We start from the raw sequence: 18,281 nt of genomic DNA, 5'->3' as shown, positions 1-18,281 counted from the left end.
GAAATACATTCTTAATGATGAAAACAATTAGAAAAAAAAAAAAAAACGAAAAAAAAAAATTTTTTTTGTCACTTTTTGAAGGGGAGCCGCTCTGCCCCACAAAAAAAAAAAATTTTCCAGAATTTTGGCAAAATGTCCATAAATTTGTTCGAAATAGGACAAAAGTAAAGTGATCTTATGGTTGAAAGCCACAAAAAATAATAATTGGCTTAGAGGGGCCGCTCTGCCCCACCCTCCCCTATATACAAGCGTCAATCTTGACTAGAATATCAAAGTTATTAATTTTTTAAGTGTGGAAATTATAAGACTGTGAAAATGTAATAAATTTTATTTTATTGTTAAGTAATTAATAATTACAATGTATTATTTTATGAGATATCGCTGCAATATTTATAGACCTTTTTATAGAAACATTGACATGCTGTCTGTCGTAATATCAAATTTTCTGAAATTGGGTCTCGTTTTTCATTGCCAAGGGAAATACATCGGATCTAACATAAATGACATGCAAGTTCCCACATTCTCTGAACTTCCTGGCTTGTACATACACAGATGAGCATAACAACACCGATTATTTCCTGAATCATCGCACTAAAATTAATGAAATGTTATAATTTTATTGCATTTTGAATCTTTACATTTATCGAAATGTTCTTATAGTTTTCCGCGCGAAATCCGGCAAAAAAAAATCTATACATTTCTGAACATCGAATTTTTCACAGGAAAAATTCCTTATTACACGGAGAAAAAAATATAGTAAATTTTACTAAAAAATATGAGAATAATTACTAAATTTGGATAGTAATCTTGAAACGCTTATGATTTATATGAAAAATTCATAAACAGATTAGCATATTTTACAAGTCATTTAGTAAATTTTACTATCCCATTTAGTAAATTTTTCTATATTAGAATAGAAAAAAATTAAATTAAATTTTTAATAGTTTTTCAACTTTTTATTATTATTGATTATTATTATTATTATTATTATTATTTCTGTCATCTGTATCGGTGTTGGTGTGGATTTTTGTTTTTTTAAAAATCACTTGACTCAACCGAGATTCGAACCCTGATCTCCCGCGCGCGAGTCCTTTCCAATGTCTGACGGCCTGATGTGACCTTTGAACAAAAGTTTCAGAACTTGTAATACATCTTTGTATATGCTCTCCCCACAAACTTTTAATTTTATCTATACATAGTAGAATTTACTATACAGATAGTAAAAAAATATAATCGTGTTAGCAAAAAATACATTGCCTATAGTAATTTTTAATATTTTGTATAGTAACAAATCCTACACTGATAGAAAAACTATCTTGATTCAAGAAAAATTTTTTCTTCAAAATGTGGTTCTTGTTTCAAAATTTTTAATTGTTTTAATTCAAGAAATAAGTCCTTGAACCAAAAAATTGAAATTCTCGGATAGAGAAAAAAAATTCTTTGTTTGAGAATTTGATTTTTCGATGAAGCCTTTTTTGTTTTGAATCAAAATTCTGACATATTTCGCTCAAGAATTTCTTGCACTTGGATTAAGATAGGCAAAATCTAGGTTTAAGACATTACCGACTCGTTTCGAGAATGACGCGATTTTTAAATCAAGATATCAATTTACTCAGCTTGAAAAAAAACTTTTTTTTTTATTTTAAAAATAAAAAGTTTTAAAGTGATTCTTTAGGACTACATTCATTTACTTCAGATATGTTAAAGTAGAAATTTATTTTTAAGAAAATTTTTTTTTTCATTACTTTAAAAACATCTTCTATCAAGGAATTATTAATTGAACCAAAAATTTAAAGTTCTTAAAATAATAATACGACATTTTTAGTTGGACAAGTGGTCTTGGTTGAAGAATTCGATAGTATCGATTGAAGATAATATAGTTTCGGGTCAAGACACGAGAGTTATCCATCGAAGATACAAAATCTATAGAGCCAAGAAAATCTAAATCAAGACAAGAATTTCTTGAAGCAAGACAATTGGTTTTCTTCAGAAATAAATTCTTGGCTCAAGAAAATATTTCTTGAGTCAATATAAATTTTCTATCAGTGTGTAATTATTACTAACTAGTAAATTTTACTAAACGTTTAGTAATAATTACAATACAGAATGTATTTTTTCATATCTGTTAGTAAGTTTTACTGTAGTATTGTAATTTTGACTAAACTTTTTTCTCCGTGTACTGAAGACGTAAATCTAAAACTTGAAAAGTTTCGCATCGGTTAAAATTTAAAATCAAAGAAAAAATTAAATTTAAGTTTCGCAGTTTCATCTACTCGGGAAAAAATTTTTTCATGAAATTTAAAAAAATTTTAGAAGAATTAATTAAATTTTATATAATTCTAGAACCGCTAATATTTCTATTATAGAATTTCATATTGTATGAAATTTTCGTAAAATTTTATCAGACCATGTTCTGTATAAAATTTCATGAAAAATTTTTTCCCGAGTATTGAACTGTTGCTTTTTAAATATTTTACTATAGCTTCCACGGCTATTTAACATAGAAAAGTCGTAACATATATTAAAGTGGTGACAGTCGATTAAAATTAAAAAAGCTCAATTTGTAGGGAATCGGATTTTCTAAAAAAAAAACAGCTTTCAAACTTGTAGGAAAACCATTTCTTTACTTTATTATGTACAGAATTCTACTTACTAATCGGCCTTGACATGCTGTAGCTACATCGGCATGAAAGCCAATGATCACTACAATTAAAAATAATAAAACAATTTTCGACATTCTTCAGTTTTTCTTTTCTTTATTTGACCCGCGAAACTTGAAAAAATTTTCTTGGATTTAAAACTTTCGCTAAACTATCAAATGCACAGAAGAAATTATTCAGAGCTCCGCTAAGCTTCCGGACCGTTCACTAAAATGAATGTACAAAAATAAAAATTGTGCTTCAAGATTGAAAGATACTCAGTGTGATGACGTTAGTTCTTTTTGACGATGAAAACAATTAAAATTAAATCAAATCAATTAAGTCTCAAATTTCACACACTGGTGGCGTTACATGTCAGCGATACTGTGGAATCTCCCTAATTTCAAACCCCGCCCCTCTCCATACTTTTTATAGAAAAGTGGGAGTAGATGGACTACTGCCGTGTATTCTGTATCTAAGACTCCAACAATTTTAACGCAGTTGACCCTCGATTTTTTGTTACTTATATGAGTCTTTGCAACAAATTAACAATAGCAATAAATATTTATAGTTTTAAAAAAAATTTATAATGATGAAAAAATTTTTGCTCATAATATCCCTGATTCAGAAATCTAATTTGGAATAATTCAATCCATGCTAAAGTGTATATCTATATTAGGGTGATTCAAAAAACAAACGAAGTTTTTTTTTTCTTCCAAACAGGTTCAAAAGTTTCGTATCGATAAAAAAAGACGCCTGTGAAAATTAGAGCTCTTAATATTAACATTAAGAGGTTCCTCATCGCACTTTTCTATTTCCCATAAGAATAACATGGGAAAAATTTTTTTTATGTCTTCTGATTTTTATAAGGAGCTAACGATGCGTCATAGGAATAATTGGCAGGCATATTTTTGTAGGGAATTGAATGCTCTACAAAAAAAGATTCTTATCATTTTTTGCGGAATCTATTTGTTCAAAAGTTATTTGAGGTTGAAGTCGAATTCATATTAAATTTTGAGTTTTTCTTACTTTTCCGGCGAAACTATCAGACCTATTACAAAATATTATGGGACCTTTTTTGTAGACAATTTTATTCCCTAGAAGTTATACTAAATAAAGTTTTTTCGAATTCCGCATTGTTTTCTAGTTATTTTCATTTTAATGTCATGCTCATAAAAAAAATAGTCTTCTGATCGATTTTAAGAGCTTGACATTAAAATAAAAATAACTAGAAAACAATGCGGAATTCGAAAAAACTTTATTGGAAATAACTTCTTGGGAATAAAATTGTCTACAAAAAAGGTCTCATGATATTTTGTAATAGGTCTGATAGTTTCGCCGGAAAAGTAAAAAGATTTCAAAATTTAATATGAATTCGACTTCAACCTTGAATAATTTTTGAACAAATAGATTTATCAAAAAATGATAAGAAACTTTTTTTGTAGAGCATTCAATTACTTACAAAAATATGCCTGCCAATTATTCCTATGACGCATCGTTAGCTACTTATAAAAATCAGAAGACGTAAAAAAAATTTTTCCCATGTTATTCTTATGGAAAATAGAAAAGTGCGATGAGGAACCACTTAATGTTAATATTGAGAGCTTTAATTTTCACAGGCGTCTTTTTTTATCTAAATGAAACTTTTGAACCTGTTTCCGAGAAAAAAAATCTGTCTATCGGTTGACCCTGCGGGCCAGCCCCAAAACTTCCCGCTGTTTTCTAGCTCCTTGAGCTCGAAAACATTGTTGTGAATACATTTTCAAGCTCTTCGAGCTCGAAAATACTTTTGTATCCCATTGTTTTCGAAAAAAACCGATTTTAGCATTTCTTTCTCCTACGATATCTCAGAAACAAATTAACCGATTTTGATGGTTGAGCCGGCAATCGACGCGTTTTATTGAGTTCTAGAGCTGATTAGATTTTGAAGTCGATCGTTCAAGTCCTATCTGAGAAATCAATTTTTTTCCGTAATTCGCCAATATTTTCGAGTCTACTTGATCAAATGATCTGAAATTGTCAGAAAAGTTGATGGCCAACAGGCTCTTTCGATTGCCGCCTTAACCACCCAAATCGATTGATTAGTTAAAAAGTTATAGACCGGTCACATACACACACACACACACACACACATACATACAGACTCTCGGCCATCATTCTGAAAATAGTCAGAATAGTTTCCTAGGACCTCAAAACGTCGACATCTGATGAAATTTCGATTTTCGCAAATCGGGGTGAAAACAATAACTTCCCAATTTTTCGAAAATCGTCGATTTTCTTAGCGGGAAGTTAAAAAAAGAAATTTGTTATTTTTTGGATCACCCTAGTACTTATATACTGCGTTGGTGTCCATTTCATGGCCTTTCTGTCGTAAGAAGTAAGATAGGAACTTGCAGAATCTGCGTTGGATTTTTTCAAGCCTAGTAACCAGTGTTTCGATATGGGGTGCCTAGATAACCTATATAAGTTATACTCCATAATTGGTCTCACCAATAAGGAGTAAAGACTAAGCAATGTAGTAATATTGCACACCTCAATCGCGAAAGCGTTAGGTGTGCTTTACTGTCACTCTCTCACTCTCGGCCCTTTCACGGACTTTAAATCCTCTCTACTTTCTTTATAGTACACCAAAGTTGTTAATGATATATACCATTTTAAAGGAAATTTATTAAGGAACATTTTTCAATGCAATCCTTATTTGATTAATGATGTGATTAATTTAAAAAAAATGATTTAGTCCGAAGCCCTCAGTGCGTCAATTGTGGTGTTCGGACTCGTCTAAACACGATAACTTTCGAAAAACAAGACTTATCGACTTAGTTTTTTTTTTATTATCTGTGTATTTCTGATCACAAGAACCCTTTCAAAAATTACTATCTGAATCCTTTTTGTTTTGGTGTAATTAATAAAAAAACGTGAAAACTGATTCTTCGTGAAAAATTTAGCTGCTATTTTTACTGTTGTTATTATTTTTTTCATTGTTTCTCTCTATCAACTACTGGTGGCAGCGCTAGCGTATCAATATGTTTGAAAAAAAAAGCGACATTTAAGACAAAACAAGGCGGGATATTTAGAAAAAAATGTTAGTAAAAAAATATTAAACTGAAAATAAGAAATAAAAATAAAAAAATTAAATTGATAATTTGTAAGTTGAATAAAAGTTCATAATAAAAAAAAATATATTAATATTATATAATAATAAAAGTAATGATTAAAAATAAATTGAGCGATTGAGGTGTGCACTTTTGGATTTTCCAACATTTTTTTAACTCTTTGCCTTCCCTAACGATTAATCCGAGGGTACAATAGGCCTTTTGAGTGATGTCTATATGGTGTCTAAATGATAACTTGCTGTCGATGATAATTCCACGGTCCGCTACAACTGCGGTCTTGTCAATTGCCCACTCACCGCACTAGTTGCACAATTTACTATTTTATAAACGTTTATCGTAATTTGTAGATAATTTGATGTTATTCAAAACTGTCCCATATAATTTTACTGTCACTCAAACTGTTGGGCTTTTCTTTGTTGCGAGTCAATTTTTCTATGAAATTTACCTTTTTTACTTGCGGGGCCTAAACTAATAAATGTACACTAAAAATGTCGGAAAGAATTTTGTCAGAAATTTTGTTCTCTTAAAAAAAAGTCCTATGCGTCAAAACGCTAAAGTCCATAGTTTTGAAGTGACAGTAATTTTATTAACATTAACAATAAAATACTTTGCTTGAAAAAAAATCTAAATAAATATGAAAACTCCATTTTAAATTTTATTTCACAAAAATTTTTTATTTTTAATTTATTATCTCTGCTCTTAAAAATTTATATATCTATACAATAAATTGATTAATAAAATTAATTAAACTAAATAAAATTATAAAAATTTGATTTAAATTTTTGAGTAAATCACATAAACGATTGATCTTCCGGACTGAGTGATCGCTCGGTACTTGTTTGCGTTATCAAAACATTTTGTGGTTTTGAATTAAGTGACGTCACTTGAGAAACAGTTGGAGTGTTCGCATGACTCGTGTTAGCCATACACACAACAACTAGTTTAGATGGATTAGGTTGTATTTGTGATTTTTGCTGAACATTGACATTACTAGGCATGGCTTTTACTGGCTGCGGAGGTTGTTGTTGGGTTGGTTGCTGCTGCTGTTGTTGGATTGTTGTATTCGTTGGCGTTTGAGATCTTGATTGCAAAATAACATACTTTCCACCAGCAGCTGAACTTACCGTCGGATTTCTACCAGTACCAACTACTATCGTTCGTTGTTGATTCGGACTTGGATTCGTCACTGGGATATGTTCTGTTCAAGAAATATATATTTGTAAAAATACTTAAAACATTAGATTGTACGCGCAGACAATTATTTTATGAAAATTACGTCGTAATTTTGAGTAATCCTGAGTAATTTCTGGACCTTATTTTACTCTACTCTCACATGTTAGCACACAAACGTGTGCTATTCTAATGCGATTGGATGAATTTAGATTTTTTATAGAAATTTCTACTTACACTGTAAAGAATCCGGATTAAAATTAAATCCGAATTCACTCCGGTCCGGGGTTTTAACATTTAAATTAATTTATATTAAATTGTTAAAGAGCGTGTGTGTGCGAGTGCGAGTGTCTGTGTGTGCGAGTGTCTGTGGATGTGTGCGTGCGTGAGTGCCAGTGTGCAAATGTGTGCGTGTGTGTGTTCGGGTGTGTGCGTATCAGTTGATCAGTACTGTAATACGCGAATGTTTATTTCGATTTTACTTAGTGGAATTATATTTTATTAATAATTTTTTTAAAACTCCCCTCTGGAGTGAATTTCACTCCGGAGAGATTAAATTAATAAAAAATTATTCCCTCCGCATTCACTCCGGATTTAATCCGCATTCACTCCGCGAATTTTTTACAGTGTATTAATTGTAAATTTTATCATAATTTTACATAAATTTTATCTCAATTTTATAAAATGAATCGTCAACTTTTTATCATAACTCACGAGTAAAAATTGAATTAACGAGTGTTTATTTAAACAGGCGCTAGGGTCAATTTTTTACTCGTAATTGTAAGTAAAATTTCATGTGATCGATTTTTACTTACGAAAAGAGTAAAAATTTGTAAGGTAAAAGACCCAGTTATTGACCCTGGCCCAGTTTCTGACCTTTTCAACTTTTTTCTTACTGACTTAAAAAACTATAAGTTTAAAAAGAAAATAAATTTTTTCTTAATTTATTGTAATTTATTCTGAACTTAATTGATGGCAATTTAAAAAACATAGAAAATATTAACTGAATAAAAACAAATATTTTAGCCATACGCGGCTGAGGAAACCATTTTTTAAGTAGAGTCTAAACAGTTTACTTTAGGAGGTACGACGATTGAATCTGTGCACTAATTATCATGTAAGTAAAAAAATTTAACTAAAAATAGATGGATAGATCGATATTTAATTGAAATTTATTTTAATACATTTATAAAACATATTAAAATGAGTTTTGTTGTTGAAATTTGAGGGTCAATAACTAGGCTCAATTTTAAAGGTGTGGAGTTGTGGACCCTAAAATTATAGCTTACTGCGAGCGAGGTTGTCTGTTTGATTACATGTCTATAAAATGCAAAATTAGCAATATTTATAATTTTTTAAAATTATTTTCTACTATTATTCACAATACAGTGATAGATTAAAATTTAATATTCATTTTTAAAAATAAAAAATCATAATTAGATCTTGAAAGTACATATTCTTGGAGTGATAAAATTATTGTAAAAATAATGTCAATTTCGATAGTATTTAAATTTTTATGACTCTTTTAGTTGAATAAAATTTTTATTGTGACAAAATTAATTTTTTTATTGAAGAGTTTAAAAAAAAAAGACAACGAGCTACGATGAAAAATAATGAGCAGACGCTAGCTAAAGTGACTAATTATTTATATTTTAAATATTTAAAAATCTGTCGCGTGCCAAATGCCAAAAGGGCGTATAAAAATTATACGCCCTTTTGGCTTTAAAGAACCAAAAGGGCGTACAATTTTTTTTTGTGCCAATCGTTTTGTAGACATGTTCTAAGTCTAAAAATGAAAAAAAAATTTCCAAAGCCAAAAGAGCGTATGTCTCAAATACTAGCTCTCCACCATACGCTCCGCACGGCGTTGAATATAAGAACGAATATTGAACTTTATTATCTCTAGGTTATTATCATTAATTATTTGGGAATTTCCTAGTTGATTAAAAATTAAAGTTGATAATTATTTTAATTACATTGGACTGTCCAAGATGATGAAAAATTAAAGTTACTACCATCGAAAATGTTGACTTTTTCAAAAATTTTTTTCATAAAAACCTTCTCCGGACAATTTTGAAAACTGTTTTCCGAAATGTTTAAAAATCCTGATTTTTTTTTTATACGCCCTTTTGGCGTTAGTAAGTCAAAATTTTTTTTTTCTACAGATCTTTACGTTTCGAGCGATTCTAAAAAGAATGGCAAAAAAAAATTTTTTTATACGCCCTTTTGGCATTTGGCACGGGATGTTTTTGTTATCATAAATATTTAATTTATTTATCTAAATAATAGTTTTAGTTTATTGAAACTTGCTAAGTATTTCTCAACCTAATCATGGTTTGTATAACTTGAGGGTCAGAAACTAGGCCACTGCGAGGGTCGGAAACTACGACCTGAAAAATTCTGAGGATCAGAAACTAAGTCTCTGAAAATTAATTTTTAAAACGTCAATTTAAATTATTAATTAAATTGAAATAATTATTTTACGCGCATGAATTTATTTGACGAATCATAAACTAGTCGATAGAATTATTATTCTTCTCATTAAATTAAATCTTACATTAATTATTACAGTATATATACCCGTGTAAAAAAAAATTTTGTTCCTAATGAATTTAGATCTGAATTTCATAACGAAACTCAGATCGTGACACAAATATGATTTTCATCATGAATTTACTCCAACTTTTCGTCTAGTAAATCAGTACCAATTATAAAATTAATTTATTACATCTTTGAATTGGACTTGGGATGACTTCGATAGAAACTTGACTGAATTTTTACTGAATTAAACCTTTTGTCAAATTTATCGACTCAAAAATTACCAATAAATTTCTTCTATCAAGTACTCGATTATCGTAAATCAGTTTCGACTGTGAAATTAATTTAGTGAATGAACTTCGGATCACTTGGGTAAAAATTTGACTGAGTCATAAATTTGTCGTGATTAAAATTGTTGATACAAATTCATGATGAAAGTTATATTTGTGTCACGATCTGAATTTCGTGATGAAATTTAGATCTAAATTCATTATGAATAAAAATTTTTTTACACGGGATAACCCCAACCGGGACTCTAATAAGGTCAGAAACTGGGCCCCTTACCTCAAGTCAAAAGTAAAAAGTCTTCATGGCCCGAGATTACTCGATTTACAGTAATTTTTAAAATAAATGACACTAAAATTATCTCAAAGCAGGCAATAAATCAAAAAATTTTACCATTTTGAACTAAGCTCTTGTTGCTGATAGTAGGATTTTGTTGCTGATTACCCGTCAAACCCACAGCTGTTGGAGTAACTGTTGTTGTAATCGGTTGAGTACGGGCTTTAGCTACTGCTGAACACAATGCTGGACCCACGTAACCATAGTCGAGTTTATAGTCTTCCACAAAGTCCGGGGGTGAGCGGATTGTTTTCAAAATTGGGGCTACAGTTTTCTTTAATAAAACAATAAATATTATTAATTAGATTGAGTTGAAAGTACGATTTACATTAGCGATGCAAAGCAGAGAAATTGTCTGACAATTGACCAGTGATTTTTTAAATTTCATGGCAATTCCCGCTGATTTTATTTTGTCCAGAAAATTATTTTATAAAAAACTGACTGGAATTTTTTGATGGCAATTGTCAGTGAATTTCTCGCGGTTTAACTGATCAAAAAAATGACCGCCATTTCGCATCACTAATTTGCATACGTAATAGGGTGATTCACTTCCGCAAAAGTTTTTTTTTTTAAGTGCTCAAGCAAAATCTCAATCTACATCGAAAAAAAAAAAAATTCTCACCAAATATGAGCTCTTAATTCCAATGCTATCCCGGGTCAAAAAATTAGATCTGTTTTAAAATAAATGATAAATTCAAATATTTTTCCTTTAATTCAAGTTTATAAATCGAATTTATTTGATATAGGAATTTAATCTGTTTTTGCCCGTACTATTCCTCATCCAGGCTAATATCAGACTTATTTTCGTATGATATTCAGTCTGTTTTAAATCGCGTTTAGACTAAAAACAGACTTTTTTATTATAATTATTGCTCTGTGTTCAATTGTTTTTAAGGACAAATACAGGACTTTTTATAAATATAAATAATAATAATCTAGATTTATTAATTTATTCTCATTTTCTTGGTATTTAAAACATGCTAATGCGCTTCCATAATAAGATGTCACACAGAGAAAATGTTGGCTCGAAACCTACCAATTTTTACAACGCTGTCGACTAGACTTGAAACAGGGAGTAAAGCATCCAAAAAATTATCGTGCTCTTACAAAAAATGATTATACTGTATCACATTACTTATTACGCGCGAGACACTTATCGATGAGCTCCAATATCAATTACTTCCATACATTATAATAATTTTGATGCAGCATAATAATTTTTTATAAGAGTATAGTAATTTTTTGGATACTTTACTTTCTGTTTCAAGTTTGGTCGACAGCATAATAAAAATTGGTAGATTTCGAGCCAACATTTTTCTCCGTAGCACAAGAATTTTGATGTTTTCTTATGCCAAAATATTTTCAATTTTATCCAGTAAATAAGAGAAAATTCTTGACATTTTAAGAGTTGTTTTATCACTTTTATTCAATGATATAAATATTCAATGAAGACAACTAAAAAATTAAGCTGTCAAATTATCATTAACTGCCGACATTTTTAAACAAAAGATAGTAAATAAATAGTAAATAAAACATAATCAATTCTGCAACTTAATATTTTTTCATAAATATTGCCCATAAATAAAAATTTTATAAGTCCATGATTTAATCTAGTTTTGTTCTTGTAAATTTTCAGAACTAAAATTTTTTAAAGTTCACGAATTAATCTAATTTAGTCTGCTCGTAACGCGTTTGTTTTTTAAAGTAGCAGGTCGAAAACAGCTTAAAATTTTCATAAAAGATCAAAATCAGATCAAATTTTTCGACCCGGGTAAATACTTGCCATTTAATTTCAAAGATTTCCCATTTAAAATACACGTAAGTTAAATTACTTTTTTTTTAACTTTCTAATACTCAGCTGCGTTTGATGATATCAAGGCGGTTTTGGTCGCAAATTGTAGGGCATTTGGTGTTCTTCAAAAGTGCCCATAGTTACTTAGCTGTAATTCCAGCTGTTTCACTTGTGTCCGTTGCGGAACTCATTTTTCCTATGAAATTTACATTTATTGGCTTGCAGAACGTAAACCAATGAAAGTACATAAAAAATGTCAAGAGAAATTTTATAGGAAATTTTATTCCCTTCAAAAAAAGTCCTATGAGTCAAGTCGCTAAAGTCCATAGCTTCCGAGTTATAGTCATTTTAATAATTTGAAAAAATATAATATCAAAAAAAATTATAATTTATATTTTATTTTTCAAATTATTAAAATGACTATAACTCGGAAACTATGGACTTTAGCGACTGGACTCATAGGACTTTTTTTGAAGGGAATAAAATTTCCTATAAAATTTCTATTGACATTTTTTATGTACTTTCATTGGTTTACGTTCTGCAAACCAATAAAGGTCAATTTCATAAGAAAAATGAGTTCCGCAACGAACACAAGTGAGACAGCTGGAATTACAGCTAAGTAACAACGTGCACTTTTGAAGAACACTAAATGCCCTACAATTTGCGACCAAACCCGCCTTGATATCATCAAACGCAGCTGAGTATTAGAAAGTTAAAAAAAAAGTAATTTAATTTACGTGTATTTTAAATGGGAAATCTTTGAAATCAAATGGCAAGTACTCAGCATTGGAATTAAGAGCTCATATTTCGTGAGAATTTTTTTTTTTATGTAGATTGAGATTTTGCGTGAGCACTTAAAAAAAAAAACTTTTGCGGAAATGAATCACCCTAATACATAACAATTAAAATAAAAAAAATATTTACCACTAGAACAGTCTTAATGTGTCCAGCTGCATTCTTATCAATATTTGATGTCAATCCTTCGCCAGAAGTTTCAATACGATCAGATATCGATTTTATTTTTGGTATCACCAGAGCTTTTATTACTTCCGGTCCCAATTCACATAGACCACTTATTGCACCGTAAAGTGAAGCCAAAGGAGTCTGAAAATTTTCCAATTAGTAAATTAACAAAAAAATTATACGACTATCAGCAAAAATAATCCAAAATGACTGATAATTACTTGATTATTTTTAGTTAACGCATGACTGAACATTCTCGTAACACGAGTCTGAACATTATTAGTTGAAGTGTTGAAATTACGACAAATTTGACCCATCAATCGGGACGCAAAGTCACGCAATGCCCAGTGATTGTCCATTTCAGGTCTCATACACAATTGTTTTGAGACAATACACGTAGCAACGGACGGAATAAGTTCGTGAAGATATTTTTCCAAGTACAAGCTCGGATTGTCGATCAATGCCTTGACCATTCTCATCAGATAAATCAATAATGCCAGATTATTTTGTACAACATTAACGCGAACACCTTCGGCAATAAATGTACACATCCGCGCTAGCATTTCATGCAACCCTGGGTCTGCTGAAAGCGACTGAAGTGCCTCGGCTCTACGTGCTTCGTCGGAACCCACGCAAGCCTCTGTGATTTCTTTGTAGTACAATTGTTGCTCGACACTCAACTCGTGAGTCGCTAATTGTTTTACGTGGACGGTTTCGACATTACGAAGTTTGTGACCTTTGCCTCCACCGCCGGGTTTGCCGACGCCGACATTTGTGGTTTTGGCCACTAGTTTGGCGGTTGGATCGACACTTTCAATCTTTTGAACGTCTGAAATTTAAAAAAATATTATTAGACATAAATAAGAAACGAGTAAGAATTTTTTTAGAGTAAATTGCAGTTGGAAAAAATTCCCGGGTCGAAAAATTTGATCTGATTTTAGTCTAACTGGACTGTTTTTGGACTACTTGGTCTGTTATTGAACTTCGATAAAAATTTTAGTCTGTTTTTGATCTACTCGGACTGAAAAATTTGACCTGATTTTAGTCTGATTGGACTATTTGATCTGATTTTGATCTTTTATGAAAATTTTAAGCTGTTTTCGACCTGCTACTTTAAAAAACAAACGCGTTACGAGCAGACTAAATTAGATTAATTCGTGAACTTTAAAAAATTTTAGTTCTGAAAATTTACAAGGACAAAACTAGATTAAATCATAGACTTATAAAATTTTTATTTATGGGCAATATTTATGAAAAAATATTAAGTTGCAGAATTGATTATGTTTTATTTACTATTTATTTACTATCTTTTGTTTAAAAATGTCGGCAGTTAATGAAAATTTGACAGCTTAATTTTTTAGTTGTCTTCATTGAATATTTATATCATTGAATAAAAGTGATAAAACAACTCTTAAAATGTCGAGAATTTTCTCTTATTTACTGGATAAAATTGAAAATATTTTGGCATAAGAAAACATCAAAATTCTTGTGCTACGGAGAAAAATGTTGGCTCGAAATCTACCAATTTTTATTATGCTGTCGACCAAACTTGAAACAGAAAGTAAAGTATCCAAAAAATTACTATACTCTTATAAAAAACTATTATGCTGCATCAAAATTATTATAATGTATGGAAGTAATTGATATTGAAGCTCATCGATAAGTTTCTCGCGCGTAATAAGTAATGTGATACAGTATAATCATTTTTTGTAAGAGCACGATAATTTTTTGGATGCGTTACTCCCTGTTTCAAGTTTAGTCGACAGCATTGTAAAAATTGGTAGGTTTCGAGCCAACATTTTCTCTGTGTGACATCTTATTATGGAAGCGCATTAGCATGTTTTAAATACCAAGAAAATTAAAATAAATTAATAAATCTAGATTATTATTATTATTATTTATATTTATAAAAAATCCTGTATTTGTCCTTAAAAACAATTGAACACAGACCAATAATTATAATAAAAAAAGTCTGTTTTTAGTCTAAACGCGATTTAAAACAGACTAAATATCATACGAAAATAAGTCTGATATTAGCCTGGATAAGGAATAGTACGGGCAAAAACAGATTAAATTCTTATATAAAATAAATACGATTTATAAACTTGAATTAAAGGAAAAATATTTGAATTTATCATTTATTTTAAAACAGATCTAATTTTTTGACCCGGGAAAGACCGAAAATTGAAACTAAAATTTAGATTTAAAATTATATATTTGTTACTTGTACACTCTGTATATTATGTTGTGTTATGGCCATAAGAGGACATAAGTTCTATGGCCAAATAAAATAAATAAATAAACTTAAATTGAAGAAAAATCATTTATTTTAAAACTGACCTAATTTTTTGACCCGAGTTTTTAAATCATACACAGTTGGAAATTTTTTGTTAATCAACAGTTTTTACAGAGAAAAAAAAATTGTCGAATTTTTCCAGTCAAAAACAAAAAAAGTAAAAATGTTTCCAACTTTGTGACGAAATTCCCTGACATTTCCAGGCTTTCCATAAATGTGACCAACTGTGTACTTAAAAAAAGTATAAACCCATTTACTAAAATCTTTACCTTTAGAAACCGGGGGTGGATTTTCAGGAATCGTCGGCTGGACTCCATCAATACAAAGCCAATGCGCTCTTAGTGTCACATCTAGAGGTAATTTTGGCCACGATGGACCCCCAGCTACAGATATCATGTCTTGTAAATCTAGTTCTTTGTCCTCAACAAAATGCAGCTCACGACCACCACCTGATGCAAATCGAAACGGAATATGATCTTTTGCAAAGAATCCATAAGTCGGTTCGATGTTTTTTATTTTTAGTGCATGATCTATGTCATGGGTCGTTAACTTTTGACGTTTTCCATGGCGCATAAATTTCGCTGCATCCTAAAAACAAAATAATTAATTAACTCTCGAAAAAAATTTAAACTCCCATTTAAAATTAATGAACCGAAAGTTAGCTGACGTCTAATAATTTGTGGATTTTTTTAAAATAGATGAATTATAAAAAAAAAATATCTGAAAAAATTATGATACTGAAGTTAGCCGACGTCTAATAATTTTTGGACTTTTTTTTAAACAATAAATTGTAAAAAAAAAATTTTTTTGAAAAAATTGCACCTGTAGTTTTTTAAATTTTCTACATGTGCATATTTTTATTTTATTTTTTCGCGATTTATTTGTTGAAATACGAAAATTCAAAAATTTTTAAATGTCTGCTAACTTCAGGATCATAAAAAATTGCACTTATAGTTTTTTAAATTTTCTACATGTGCATATTTTTAGTTTCTTATTTTTTGTAATTTATTTGTTTGAAAAAAAAAAACCGAAAATTGTTTATTGTCTGCTAACTTTAGCATCATTTAAAATTTAAAAATTTTTTTGCTTCTAACCTCAAAAAAATGTAAACGTAAATTTGGGGAAAATTTTAAAAATTTAATAGATAAATTCACAATAAATAAAATATTAAAATAATACCTGAATTATTTCTTTAAGTCGATAACTGACATCCTCAGCAAGATCTTTAGCGGCTTCGTCAGGAAGGTTTCCAACGCCGATACTCTCGGCGATTACTTTCATTGACTCCTGGGACAAAGTTGTACCGTAAACTGAATCATTTTCACTCGCCATTATTATTATTTTATTTTATTCAAACTTTTATTAATTCACTTGCTTATGAATAAACTTAAAAGTTATTATTTACTTTAGGTTAATTTTTATAACCTAGACTACTACTCTGCTTGGATTCAAAACAGAAACTAATTCTCGGGTTGAAGCTCAAGGTATTTATATATGTTCATGCTGGGAAGAGGGGGGGGGGGGGGGGGGGTAGGATTCAGTCGCTGTCATTTGTTATGTTGCCGCCAGATTGACTATAGCGTGAATGTGTTCTTTTAATTCGGCCTTCGGAACTTGGAGGCGTTCAGCTCGCGGAGAAATATGTAGGATTTAAAAGCGCGCGGTTACTATTTAAATTTGAATTAGGTTTTAATATTTTAATCGTAGTTAAAATTTTATATACATAAAATTAACTCATTGAATTTAAGTAAAACTGTATTATTTATTCATATACTTTACAAAAAATAAAAGACGAACTTTATAAAATATCGTAAGGTTCTAAATTACCAACGTTCGGGTTGATTACCACGCTCCGAATAATTACACCGGCACACAAAAAAAAAATAAGTTCTCTGTGCTTTTGACGGGACCGATTTATTTCCATGTATTTTGACCCGCTGAATCCGAATCCGAGGTCCGTTTAACCCGTACACCCTCAGATTTTTAGAAAACTTTAAAAAAACTCAAAAATACACAAAAATCGACCGTTTTTTAAATTTATAAATTTTTTTTAACCCTAACTAAGCATGATTTTTATGTATTTCGGTCCTCCACATACTAACCTGAAGTTTATGTAAAACATTAGCCATTTAAAGTCTGAGTGAATTCCAAAAAACCCCAAAAAATGGCAAAAAAGCAAAAAAATTCTTAGTATTGTGATGAAAAAAATTTTATAGGGCTAAATAAATAATTATTTTCATGTATGTTTATCTGTAACATATAATTCTCGAACATCCATGGCTCAGACATCTCTAAAATTTTAAATAAATGGCAAAAATTCCCAAAAAATCGAAAAAAATAAAATTTGGTATAACAAAAATCATTTTTTAAATCGAAATAAATAAAAGAAATCATATTGTTCGATCTGTGATATATATATATAAAAAATATTTTGGCCTAAAACATAGAAAAATTTTAATATGCTTCAAAAAATTTTTTTCATCACAACACTAAGAATTTTTTTGCTTTTTTGCAATTTTTTGGGGTTTTTTGGAATTCACTCAGACTTTAAATGGCTAATGTTTTAAATAAACTTCAGGTTAGTATGTGGAGGACCGAAATACATAAAAATCATGCTTAGTTAGGGTTAAAAAAATTTATAAATTTAAAAAACGGTCGATTTTTGTGTATTTTTGAGGTTTTTTAAAGTTTTCTAAAAATCTGAGGGTGTACGGGTTAAACGGACCTCGGATTCGGAATCAGCGGGTCAAAATACATGGGAATAAATCGGTCCCGTCAAAAGTACAGAGAACTTATTTTTTTTTTGTGTGCCGGTGTTATCAGTAGTCCAGTCGAGTTAGGCCTAAAAAGTAACTCTTGCTCGCGAAAATTTCTGGCAGGCTAATTTTTTCACAGAATGATTCAGAATATGCTAAAATTACGACAACCGAAAAAATCAAACAAAAAAGTGCTTAGCAAATATGTTTTTTTATAAAAAAAATGGTCAAAATTCCAGTTTTACGCAAATATTTAACAAACTATAGCATATGGACAAAAATGTGGATCATTTTCGAGAATATATAACTTTGTCTTAAGAATTTGTAGAATTGATGGAAATAATTTTTTTTTAATTTAAGCACAGCTATTCTTTTGTTTACCCACAATATTAT

The 18,281-nt window shown here is 29.9% G+C and overlaps 1 protein-coding gene and 1 long non-coding RNA gene across 2 annotated transcripts; both read right to left on the bottom strand.

The window, feature by feature from the left end:
• Positions 1 to 318: 318 nt before the first annotated feature.
• LOC130673473 (uncharacterized) lies at positions 319 to 2,921 on the bottom strand. The gene is made up of 2 exons (XR_008990890.1): positions 2,654 to 2,921; positions 319 to 591 (listed from the first exon to the last, which is right to left on the bottom strand). It is a non-coding gene; the product is annotated as an uncharacterized LOC130673473 (long non-coding RNA).
• A 3,491-nt stretch (positions 2,922 to 6,412) lies between these two features.
• On the bottom strand, positions 6,413 to 16,601 carry LOC130673105 (transcription initiation factor TFIID subunit 6-like). Its single transcript, XM_057478026.1, has 6 exons — positions 16,312 to 16,601; positions 15,402 to 15,720; positions 13,058 to 13,665; positions 12,798 to 12,977; positions 10,139 to 10,355; positions 6,413 to 6,950 (listed from the first exon to the last, which is right to left on the bottom strand). The coding sequence occupies exons 1-6, from the start codon at positions 16,462 to 16,464 to the stop codon at positions 6,544 to 6,546; spliced, it is 1,884 nt and encodes a 627-aa protein (XP_057334009.1). The 5' UTR covers positions 16,465 to 16,601; the 3' UTR covers positions 6,413 to 6,543.
• Positions 16,602 to 18,281: the final 1,680 nt, after the last annotated feature.

This window comes from Microplitis mediator, chromosome 8, assembly GCF_029852145.1.
Source record: "Microplitis mediator isolate UGA2020A chromosome 8, iyMicMedi2.1, whole genome shotgun sequence".
Classification (NCBI taxonomy): Eukaryota; Metazoa; Arthropoda; class Insecta; order Hymenoptera; family Braconidae; genus Microplitis; species Microplitis mediator.
The sequence above is the reverse complement of the archived record's forward strand: the minus strand, read 5'-3'. Positions and strand labels throughout refer to the sequence as shown.